General features: G+C 41.1%; 1 protein-coding gene across 2 annotated transcripts in view; it reads right to left on the bottom strand.

Annotated features, from left to right (window-relative positions):
* The window catches only part of MET (MET proto-oncogene, receptor tyrosine kinase), a 142,445-nt gene that overhangs the window by 29,687 nt on the left and 100,570 nt on the right, over nucleotides 1-12,188 (bottom strand). For both annotated transcript variants that reach the window (XM_066262160.1, XM_066262158.1), the window contains exons 10-12: nucleotides 11,980-12,079; nucleotides 7,569-7,787; nucleotides 88-234 (exon numbers count right to left, since the gene is read on the bottom strand). In XM_066262160.1, coding sequence (XP_066118257.1) covers nucleotides 88-234; nucleotides 7,569-7,787; nucleotides 11,980-12,079 — 466 coding nt within the window. The remainder of the gene's footprint in view (nucleotides 1-87; nucleotides 235-7,568; nucleotides 7,788-11,979; nucleotides 12,080-12,188) is intronic.

Raw genomic sequence — 12,188 nt, 5'->3', positions numbered from 1 at the left:
AGCTTTAATGATTTATTTTAAGCCTGCAAGTGACATAATTACACTAGCATCTTTATTTACATCATGAGAGGAATGCAGAAATCCCACCTCTATATTTAGCTCGCTGTTCAATTTCAGCAGGTCACTGGGGACCGTGCATAAAACAGCTTCTGCACGTGAGTCTATAGCCTCACAGCTCTTATTTCCAACTTTTAACACTTCACCTTTAACTGCTTCGGGGTCAATGTCATTTCCCTGGAAGAAGAAAAAAAAGAGGTTGTTAAGACTTTGCAGTTTGGCAGGAATGCTAACAATGGCAAAGGAACATAAATACACCGCGGCCAGGCACAGGATGCCCTGTTTATGCTGGTCACTCTCGCTGGGATCTGGAAGGCTGGGAGAACGCCTGGCCCTTTCAGGGAACTAATTAGTCAGGAACCACAGCATTCAGCTTTTCTTTGAACTGGGTGCTAGAGGAAAGGAAGGAGCTTTGGGTCACATCCTTATGTCATCTTATGACCTTTTACCTATAATCACCTTGTGAATGTTTTCAGGGAGCACTACTGGCTGGCAAAAGGAAAGCAATTTGGAGTCAGCTGCTCTGCCTCCCATGGCCTGGTGCAGGGGAACCCACGTCACTGTTAGAATGGAAATGAGCAAGCTCCATAAAATACTGATGCCTCTAGAGACTCCGATATAATTCAGCTATGTGAATGTATTCCTTTTGTGTTTGGCTCAGGCAGTTTCTTTTCATTCTTCTTGCACAGTTAAAGCCTGTACACAAATGAATTTGTTTTTAAAGAAATTCCTATAAGATGCCACGAGAGCCTCATTATGGTTTGAGAGCACGGTTTATATTATTTTGAACAATTATATAGTTACACGAGGATTCAAAAAATTATTCAGTTGGACATATTTAGTTAACTGAAGTTACCATTAGGCATTTAATGAAATATTGATGCTTTGTTGAAGAAACCAATCATTAGCATGGGAAAGAAGGGAAAACGGGTACAATTTTTCATACCAACAATTAATGAGTGCAGTTATTTATTTAAGAGCAATTACTTGGAGGAAAGCTGTATCAAAACATATTACTGTTTTCCTCAAGGACAAAGAGCAGCCAGGAATAACCGCAGAGCTGCTGCCCTGCTTCATGTGATCTCTGACACTCGGCAAACTGCTGTGATACACGTGGTCTCAAGTGGATCTTCACAGACTGGTAGGCCCGATAGGATGCCGGGGAAAGAAGGTGGAAGGCAATGCTTCTTTCCAGCATGAATCTGGAGTTTAAGGAAAAATAGGTAGTATTGACAGACTCTCGCCTTAGAATATTTCTAGAGGCAGTGTGCACACTCCACTGAGCCGGGCGGCCACCCAGGGCAATTCTGCATGGAAGCACATTAATCTAATAGGTCTCTCTGGGGCTTTAACTGACAACTTGTTGGTTAGGTCTGAGAAGGGTGAAGCCACTCACATCGGAGGGAATTCAGGGAATGACAGAGAGAAAAGATTAAAGAGCCAGAGGACTTGATTTATGAGGGAATGACTAGAATGTGTCCTGCTTGCTAGTGACAAAGCCGGGGGAAGGGACAAACACACTGCATTTACGTTGCTGTGCTCCTCCAAGGCCCAGATCCCTTTGGATGTTCCATAAAGGGTTCCCTAAAACAAAACAGATCACGCCATGCCACTGAACCCCATTTCCCTTGTGCCTACTAAGGAACACATGACAAGCAGTGACATTCATATGAAATTACTATTAGCTTTGTATGGTTAGTAATTATCTGAACAGTCTACAACCCAAGATATTACCAGAGTAATACCAGCTTCCCAATGCTACGTAACAGAGGGCCCAAGCCAGAAAAAATAGAAATAGATAGAGGCTACAATTATTATTATTATTATTATTATTATTATTTTTTGGCGACAGAGAGAGTGAGTCAGAGAGAAGGACAGATAGGGACAGACAGGCAGGAAGGGAAAGAGATGAGAAGCATCAATTCTTCGTTGTGGCTCCTTTGTTGTTCATTGATTATTTTTTCATATGTGCCTTGACCGGGGGTGGGGGGCTACAGCATAGCGAGCAACTCCTTGCTTAAGCCAGCAACCTTGGGCTTCAAGCCAGCGACCTTTGGGCTCAAGCCAGTGACCATGGGGTCATGTCTATGATCCCACGCTCAAGCCACTGACCCTGCACTCAAGCTGGTGAGCTTGCGCTCAAGCCAGTGATCTCAGGGTCTCAAACCTGGGTCCTCTGTGTCTCAGTCTGATGCTCTACCCACTGCACCATTGCCTGGTCAGGCTGAGGATACGTTTTTTTGTCACTTAAAATAAACATAACTTTATGAAGTTGTGAGAAAAAGATATATGTTTAGAACTTTTATTTTTTTATTTTTGAAAATCTTTACTTATTAATTCTAGAGAGCAAGGAAGGGAGGGAGGGAGGGAGGAGGAGAGAGAAAGAGACACATCGATTTGTTGTTCTTATTTATGAGTTTACTGGTTAATTCTTTGGTTGATTTTTGGATGTGCCCTGATGGGTTGGGGGGCGGGGATCAAACCCACAACCCTGGCATATCAGGATGACACTCTAACCCAGTGGTAGTCAACCTGGTCCCTACTTTCTTGGTGGGCGGTAGTGGAGCAACCAAAGTATAAATAAAAAGATAGATTTAACTATAGTTAAGTTGATTTTATAAAGATTTATTCTGCCAAACTTAGTGAAAATCCAACATAAAGTACTTGGTAAATAATTATTATTATATGCTTTAACTTGCTGTAACTCTGCTTTATAAATTTTATAAAGTAAAGTTACTTCCCTACTTTATAAATCACCATTACTGTGGAACTGGTGGGCGGTTAGAAAATTTCACTACTAACAGAGATACAAAAGTGGGTGGTAGGTATAAAAAGGTTGACTACCCCTGCTCTAACCAATTGAGCTCCCTGGCCAGGACTAGAACTTTTATTATTTAATTTTTCATTATTAATATTGTGTTATTAAATAGAAGGACACATTTACAAAATTGGCTCTGTTTTTCAGTCACTGAAATGGCAATATAAGTTTTTAAATAAAGCAACATAGAAGAAATTTTTTGGTCTTTAATCCCCTACACACATAGCAATTTAGAGGTATAAGCATCTCATTTTATCCTGTAAAGACATCTTCCTGAGGGAGGTATTATTGTTATTCCTGCTGTACACATTGAGAAATAAGGTTCAAGAAAGAACTTGGTCATGAAGCAAATCAAATCCCGTTGGATACAAACTCTCCTTCCTAACCACCCACCTACTGTGTGTTAGGCACATTCTTTTTATTTAGAGTATAAAGATTCATAAGAGTTTCTTCCTCTCACTGTAATGTTAAAATGAATGCCTTCCTAAAGTGAAAACTACCTACACCCAATGTGTAAGATCAGGATGTTCCCTGTTCCCTGACCAGGTGTGACATGTTTCTAGCCTGAAGTCAGGCCCGGGACCCATATCTGATGATGGTTACAGAACAGAGCAGATGGGAGTGGAATTGGGTAGGATCTGAAAAATAGCATTATAACAGAAGGGTCTTATAAGTTTTCATACATCAAGGAGGCACAAGACTGAGTCAGGTAAAGTTAGAGAAGGCTCGAGATTCGGGTTGGTAGGAAGACTCCGCCAGCCACAGTGAGGGAGGCTAGCAGCAGGAAACTATGAGTTCGTGGTGGTGATGGCTGGGGGTGCGGGGAGATTTGTACTTTATCCAGAGGTTATGAGTCCCTTGGCATAGCAAACAGGCCGAAGAACCTCCACAGAAAGCTTCAAAACGGAGTCTGCAGAATGGTAATAGGTATTTGGGGAAAAAGTTCCCAGGTCATTTGAGAAAAGCTTGGTGAACCAAAATTAAACTGGCTCCTTCACAGGTGCTGTCTATGTGTCCCAGAAGATTTTTTTTTTGTGACAGAGATAGAGAGTCAGAGAGAGGGACAGACAGGAACAGACAGGCAGGAATGGGGAGAGATGAGAAGCATCAATTCTTCATTGAGGCTCCTTTAGTTGTTCATTGACTATTTTCTCATATGTGCCTTGACTGGGGTGGGGGTGGGGCTACAGCAGAGCAAGTGACCCCTTGCTCAAGCCAGCAATCTTGGGCTTCAAGCCAGAGACTTTTGGGCTCAAGCCAGCGACCATGGGGTCATGTTTATGATCCCATGCTCAAGCCAGCGACCTAGCGCTAAAGCTGGTGAGCCTGTGCTCAAGCTGGATGAGCCCACACTTAAGCCAGTAACTCTGGGGTTTTAAACCTGGGTCCTCTACATTCCAGTCTGATGCTCTATCCTCTGTGCCACAGCCTGGTCAGGCAGATGATTTGATTTTTTTTTAACAGAATGCATATTAACATGCACAGCACAGGGCAATACTAGTTTATGAGCAACATCAGTAAGAATAGATCTTGACAATGGGCCAAGTGACTAAGAAAAGAGCCCTTCACCACCACCATCCTGTCTAGAGACAGAACCGGCCTCACAGGAGTTGTGGCTGGGGCTGGGCCTACAGTTGCAGGTAAAATTGTCAGGAGGGGGCAGACGATCTCTGGCTGGCTCCGAAGGCAGATAGACTGGGTTAGTTCAGAACTGTGCTCCCTTTCAGATCCTTCTGACACCAAGACACTGACCCAGGCCCCTTCCTGACCTCCCAACCTTTGTTCCTGTGCTTGTAACGTCATAGCCCAAGTCTCTGCTCCCTGCCTTAGCTGAGCCTCCTGTCTTGTTTTCCTCACTTTGGTTGACTGCACCAGGCTGGACCGCTGAAGCATCTCTCTAACCTTATACACCGTGTGCTCCAGCATGAGACAGTCCCCAGGGCGGGCCAGACACTGCTCTAGAATCAAACACTGTACTTCCTTCTCTAGGACCATAAAACATGCTCATCCACAGAGTCATGTAATAAGATAAGAACTGATTTTTAGATATTGGTAAAGAGTTTAGGGCTATTTCACTTAGAGAACTATACAGATAGGATAGAAAATTACAATTGTAAAAGGTATTTTGGTATACACTAAATAAAAGTTAATATGAAAAGCATTGTAATTTATTGGAAAGAAGACAAAATGTGGAGACAAGAAAGTTGGGTATGAGTCCTAGTTCTGCCATCTGTCTCCCCTCCCCCACCAGGTAACCCAAGACAAATCACCTAATCTTTTTGAACCTCTATTTACTTAACTGTAAACAGGGACAATCATAACTGATGCTCCAACCACACAGCGCACATGAATCTCAGATAAAATGTATGTCAGAGTACTGTGTTAACTAAAATGCCACACAAAAGTGAGCTGCCTTTGACATAAACATGGTGCCCCAAGGGGTATTCCCAAAGAGATGTCTACTTGTGATGATCACTGCTCACCATTGGTGCTGGCTGACTGAAGCCTTGCTCATAAACCTCACACACACTGTGGGGTTCTGATCTGCTCTAAGGAGCGAGTAACCCTTGGTCTCTATTACATTCTCTGGATCCCAACTTGGCTGACCCTCTTCACCATGGTGGTCACCAGGCCAACTGCTGACTGAGGCAATTCTCACAGCTAAGGCTCGGAATTATCACAATCTCTTTTTAGCCAAGGAATTCTTGCATGCGTGGCTGCCTGAGTGGGAACTCTTCCTGGCAAGAGAAAGGAATAAACCACTGCACACATGATTCTGCACAGTGGACAGTGCGTCCACTGATGGACGTAGACGCCCTTCCCACTCACGTTCTGAATGGTAACTGAACAAGCACAACATGAAATCAAATGGCATCCCTTATTTTGATAAAGAGTCCATGGCTTGTCCATAAGAGATCTTTTCTAAGGCCTAGCTGTCCTCTGCTTCTGCCCTAAGAGAGGCAGAAGTTTTAATGTGCTCAACCCTATTGATTGATAAGGGGTTAAGTGGCTGCCACACGAATATTCTCTTGTACCTGAGATATCTTCTCCTACATAAGGAAGATGAAGTATGGGAAAAGACTGGATCATGATACCAAAACAGTCCTCTTACCATGACCCCTCCCCCCAGATGGCCACTCTGTGACAGGCCAGGTGCTACACACTTGTTAGAGGAAGGAGTCATTCTGCATAGAAGCAAGAGAAGAAAGTGTTTTGTGCCTGTTTCCAGAGACCCTTTGGATCAGGCTGGGAATAGCACTGAAAGGCTGAGGATGATATCAAATCATATTTTTCTTGGTCCAACAATTTTATAGGACACTGAAAAATAGGTATTTAATTTATAGAAAAAGAAGTTTTCTTTATATGAAACTGTGCTTGGAAGGGTAGATAAAGAACCATTTATCTCTAATCCTTCCATCGTAGATACAGAAATAGAAAAATAGACTTTATCTGGGCAAAAAATATTTGCAAATAAACTCTTGTTTTCATCAAGAAAAAACCAAATAGAGTCTTTCAAATAGCAAACACAGTAATTGTAGCAAGCAGAAGATTACATTAGATTAGTTTTATTGGATTAAAAAGAAGAAATAAAAGTCTTTTCTCCCTTTGTAAAACTAATTAAAGAAGCAGATGAAAGAACTTTGCTGTAGTAAACACGTCGTTCATTGAAGCAGGCTTCCATTTAATTTCATGCTGGGCTTGCTTAATTATTGCACAAAACACAATTGCGAGATTAGTAAACTTGTACGAGTATTAACGTGTGCATGGGTTTGGCTGGAGATAAAACCTCGTTGAAAAAAAAAGAAAATCTCAGGAGAAATGTGTAGTTACTTAAATGAAGATGATCTCTGAGAACTTGTATTACACTTAAACAAGAACTACCCTATTCTATTATTTGTGTTTGTTCACATTTGCCTCCAGGCTATCTTTTAGGGAAGAAATCTGATGGTCTAAAAAACAACATGTTGAAGGATATCTTGCTGTTTTGGGTAAAAGGCCATAGGTAAGTAAAGTCTTGATCATTGTGCCTGTTGTGTCACTAATTGATGTAAAAATGACTGAGCCCACATACAAGAGTTGCACTCTAGTCATTATTTCATCACTTTTCAAACCACTTAACCTCTCTGGGCTTCAGTATCCTTTGTTTGCAATGGGCTGGGTTAGGCAAGATGATCTGTTACTGTTATTCTCCAATTAAATTATAGTTAGAGGCTAATAGATTCCTGAGGTAGAAGAAACCCAGCCCCATTTGTAAATCAGCTCTGCGATGACTAGACCCAGACACAAAACTCCAAGGACTTCAAGGAAGTCCAGAACTACAACCGAGACACTTACTTTTGTGGCTCTTCCCTTTTATCTTATAATGAGCTCACTTCAGTATCCAGGAAAACACACACATAATATTGGAGGATAATACATCACAGGCAGACTATTTAATGGATTTGTTTCCCACATTTGCTACTTTTTAATAGACGCACAAGAAACAGTTGTTAAATGCTTCATTAGGAAGCTAGTCCTTGATTATACTTACCTTTTAGTCCTGTGTCAAAAAAAAACATTTGTTTTTCAGAGCTTAGATTTTTGTTGATGTAGTGTAAGATAATGACCCATAAGCACAACAATTCTACTTACATAGCTAAGAAGTCAATTAAGTGCAAGTGATGATTTAAGAGTCATTTAAAGCATTTCTTACCTTAATTTCCAGGACATTTTCATTGCCTACTGAGACCATCACTGGCTTTTCAAAAGGCTTAAACACAGGATTATGCACATAAATGAGATCGAAGTATTTGGAATGGATCCCATCTAACATGAAGAAGGCTTTCGTTTTCAGGGGGAGCTGCAGGTTCAGCTGTTGCAGGGAGGGGGTCGTACAGCAGATGATCTCTAAGTTAGAGCGCCGCCGACAGGCCTGTAGTGAGACACAGTCACCCACCATTCATGGAATCTGGCTTGACAACCTCATAGCAACTTCCACATTTCACTGTTTCAGACAATCAAGTGAAAGACATAATTTTTGAAAAACGTCAGCATTCAACTTTGTAATGTTGAAGAACACATTTCCGGAAACACTACAGATGCAAAATTTTCTAAACAATCTAATCTTCAGAGAAACGCAGGGCTTTACCTGCTGGAAAATTGCGTATATCTGAAGCCGGCTCACCCTCCATCACTTTGTTTTTTTTACGGAGACAGGGCAGTCTCCGGGAAGGACTCTCTCTTGTTATGAAACAGCTTGGGCAGCGTGGATGCTGAACTGGGTGCCACCAGCAGTCCTTAGTCACACCCCAGCTTTAAATCCAGCTCTGAGAATCAGGGCAAAACCCTTACTTGGACACTCAGTTTCCTCATTTAGGAAGTTATGATGAAAACGTCACTAACAATGTGTGATATTATATGGTAAAGTGTTTTGTCAGTAGCCAAGTGCCCTATGGTTCATGTTATAATTAACAATGTAGTTAGGTCATTTTACTAGTGTGCTTTAAGCTAGCAATTACTGAGTGCCAGGTTCTGGGCAAAATACTTTCAAGATTGGTTTTGTTTACTTCCCACAATAATCTTATGAGGTAGGTACTCTGATCTCCCACATTTTATTTATTTATTTATTTATTTATTTATTTATTTATTTATTTATATTTTTCTGAAGCTGGAAACGGGGAGACAGTCAGACAGACTCCCGCATGCGCCCAACCGGGATCCATCCGGCACGCTCACCAGGGGGCGACGCTCTGCCCACCAGGGGGCATCGCTCTGTTGCAACCAGAGCCACTCTAGCGCCTGAGACAGAGGCCATAGAGCCATCCTCAGTGCCCAGGCCATCTTTGCTCCAATGGAGCCTCAGCTGCGGGAGGGGAAGAGAGAGGCAGAGAGGAAGGAGAGGGGGAGGGGTGGAGCAGATGGGCGCTTCTCCTGTGTGCCCTGGCCGGGAATCGAACCCGGGACTTCTGCACGCCAGGCCGACGCTCTACCATTGAGCCAACCGGCCAGGGCCTCCCACATTTTAAAAATGAAGAAGCTGAATTTTTCAAGTGTACCCGATCAGACAAGGTCACATAGCTTTGAGCGGCAGAGTAAGGAACATTAATCCCAGGCTACTGGCTCCGAAACTCCCCGTTTTGGCGTCCAGGCTACCCACACTGCTTCTCGCCCGCTCTGCAGGCTGGCTGGTAAACCTTTTCCTATGCTCTGTCTTTTACAAAGCCTAGCTATTATTACTTCACGCCCTTTCACCTCTCATTGCAAATCTTCCTCTTTGGAATTCTGATTTATGGAAGTTTGGAAAATGTGGCTTCCTCCTGACTGTGCCTAGATTAAACCAGCAACACAAAGTGGCACATTTAAGGTTAGACAGTTGCGTTTTTTTCCCCAAGGAAAAGACAAACAAGCAACAACATCCCTCAGATTTCCTTTTCTCTGACAAGTACACTTGGAGATAAAACAATTACTTATGCCTGCAGTAGAAAAAGGACTCAGGATATATATAAAAAGCACAAACAAAATTGGGTATTCTTATTTTCTCTTAAAAATAATTTAAAAAATTATCCTACATTAAAAGCATATGCTATAAGCAGGTAAAAAAAACACCTGATACATAAATATAATGTAAGTAAAATCATTTAATATTATAGCAAATTCATATTATAATGCTGAAAACAATTTATTCCTATCACCCTGAAAAATGGAAATGAACAACTTCCTGCTATCATAATAAGTCTCTATATAACAAGAAATTTGAAAACTATACAATAAACTGCTGGCTTTGGAGACATAATATACATTAATAAGTAAATACACATTTTGTTTGAGAGGGTGATTAGTATTTTTATTTTTAAAAATTTGAGTCTATTGGACTTAAAGTTATTCTGGATGGATCAATATATCTAAATCAGACCTAAGAGTTTTTATTTGTTAAATAATGAACTGGTTCAATTAGTCATGGTCAGCTTCAAATTCTATCAGCAGCAGAGAAGAGGGAAGGAATGCGTCTCTTTATGAAGTAGTTTTCACAAACAGTAGTCAAACAGATTCACTGAATTTTTCATTCTTGTCTAATTCTAATGCATGGTTCTACTGTACTGGTAATATATTTGTGGCTAAAACAACAGAAGTTTACACTTCCATATATGTAAATAGGTAGAATTTTTATCTTCTACCATTGTTTGAATCTTCCTTGGGATATTGCCACTCTTATGTTATACAACTAGTAGTTTTTTTTATTAAGTATTTGGTCACAAATGAATGAAGAAAGCTGAGGAGTTCTATCTGCTATGATAACGCTGGCGAGAGAGAAGGAAAGGCATTTAGCCATATTTTAATAACAGGTTTGCTGTAAATTAGATAAACTAAAAATTTCTCAGATTTTGACTTTAAAAAGTCACATGCTAACAGCAAAGAAGGTCACTGTTATTCTTATTTGGATAATAGTGTTATATTTTGTTGTGGAGAATTGATGTCCTTTCAATTAATAGCAGCAGTATTCTAACTTAGTTTGTGCCATGTGTGAGGGTTGGCTTCAAAGCTCTCTACTTCATAGGTGACTCCCTGGAGTACAATCTCTCAGGAATATGATAAGAATTTAATAATACTCTTTAGAGGTGACGCAATGTGGCTGATTGAGAAGGTCAAGCAAATCTCATTTGAGGTGACCTTATATTTGGAGATTTGGCTTGACATTTTTAGCCTCAAATTGGTTTTTATAATTAGAGAACACTGTGGCCTTAGTCTTCAAGACATATTGGATGGGTCATCTAAAAGAAAGTGCGATAATTCAATCTATCACCTGCCCAATCAAGACCCTGCTTAAGAGGGGGCACTGAGAACTTCCATTCTAAGTGAGTACACAAACCCAGCTGGATTATGGTATTTTATATTAGAGAAAGCAACAAAAATATGAAATCCCTATAAATAACTCCAACTTTCCTAAGGTGTAAACTAAGATTACCATTTTAATGTGACCTATATAAATTGTTAGAGCACAAAACAGGCCAATCATTTTTAAGGAGGCATTCAGCTAAATTTTGATTAATCTTACAAATAAAAGAAGGAAAGGTGGAGAAATACCAAAGAGCATACACACTCTAGGACATAAGTATTTCAATGCTCTTTCTCATCACTTGATAATGTTCTGACAAAGGGACGTGCAGAATGGTAAAGAGTGAATGTCAGAAAACATTGTGTGCCTGCCACTTTGACACAGATGATACTGCAAGATTGGAGCCTTCACCCATGGGTTTTTATTTATTCATTTTAGAGAGAGGAGAGAAAGAAACAGAGAGAGAGAAGGGCGGGAGCAGGAAGCATCAACTCCCATATGTGCCTTGACCGGGTGAGCCTAGGGTTTCGAACCAGCGACCTTAGCGTTCCAGGTCGATGCTTTATCCACTGCGCCACCACAGGTCAGGCCCACTCATGGGTTTTATTAGAGCAAAAGGGTTGATGTTCTCAAAAGGGGAGAGGAGGGGGAAAGCTGTGAAATGAATGTTTGTGTCTCCCCATTCATATGTTGAAACCCTAATCTCCAATGAGACAGTATATGAAGGACCTTTGGGAGGTAATTAAGTTGTGAAGAAGTTCTCATTTGTACCCTGATAAGAAAAGACACAAGCGAGCTTCTTCCCTCTTTCCCTCTACTCCTCATGAGAGGTTATGAGGAGATGGCTCTCTATAAATGAGGAAAAGCGCCTGCCCCAACGTCCAGATCTGCTGGCACCTTGATCTTAAACCTCCCAGCCTCCTGAACTGTGAAATAAATGTTTGCTGTTTAAACCACCCAGTCTGAGGTATTTTTGGTATAGTACCCTCACTGAGGCAGGAAATGGTAGTCTATATTTGTAATGACCGTCTTGAAAAACACTGACTGCCTCAAATTGGTAATCATCTCTTGTGTCTAAACATTATATGTGTGTGTGTGTATTTTTTTCTTTCTTTACAATGTGAGGCCAATACTAGATAATTGTAGTTTTTGAATAAAAAACACTATTGGACCACACTGCAAGGGTTTTAGCAAACATTTAGAGAAACTGAAATGTCCTATGAACCATGACAGTCGGTGGGAGAGGCAGAGACGCAGAAATTGAAGCACAGCTCTCCCTCGAAGGACTTACCACAGTGAAGTTCCTTCCCGCTTCACGCACGTTTATGACCATCCTCAGGATGCTCACTGAATTCAGGTTTTTCCCAACACCTGTTATTGTGCTCCCGCCACTGGCAAAATAAATAGAAAAGTAGCAATATTCAGAGGTTCTTCCCCTACCAAGTATTTCAAGAGAGAAGTTCAATGAAATCACATGTAGTGATTGCAGCCGCAGCCAAC

This window comes from Saccopteryx bilineata, chromosome 2, assembly GCF_036850765.1.
Source record: "Saccopteryx bilineata isolate mSacBil1 chromosome 2, mSacBil1_pri_phased_curated, whole genome shotgun sequence".
Taxonomy (NCBI): domain Eukaryota; kingdom Metazoa; phylum Chordata; class Mammalia; order Chiroptera; family Emballonuridae; genus Saccopteryx; species Saccopteryx bilineata.
Note: the sequence above shows the minus strand (reverse complement) of the source record. Positions and strands in the feature narration are given on the sequence as shown.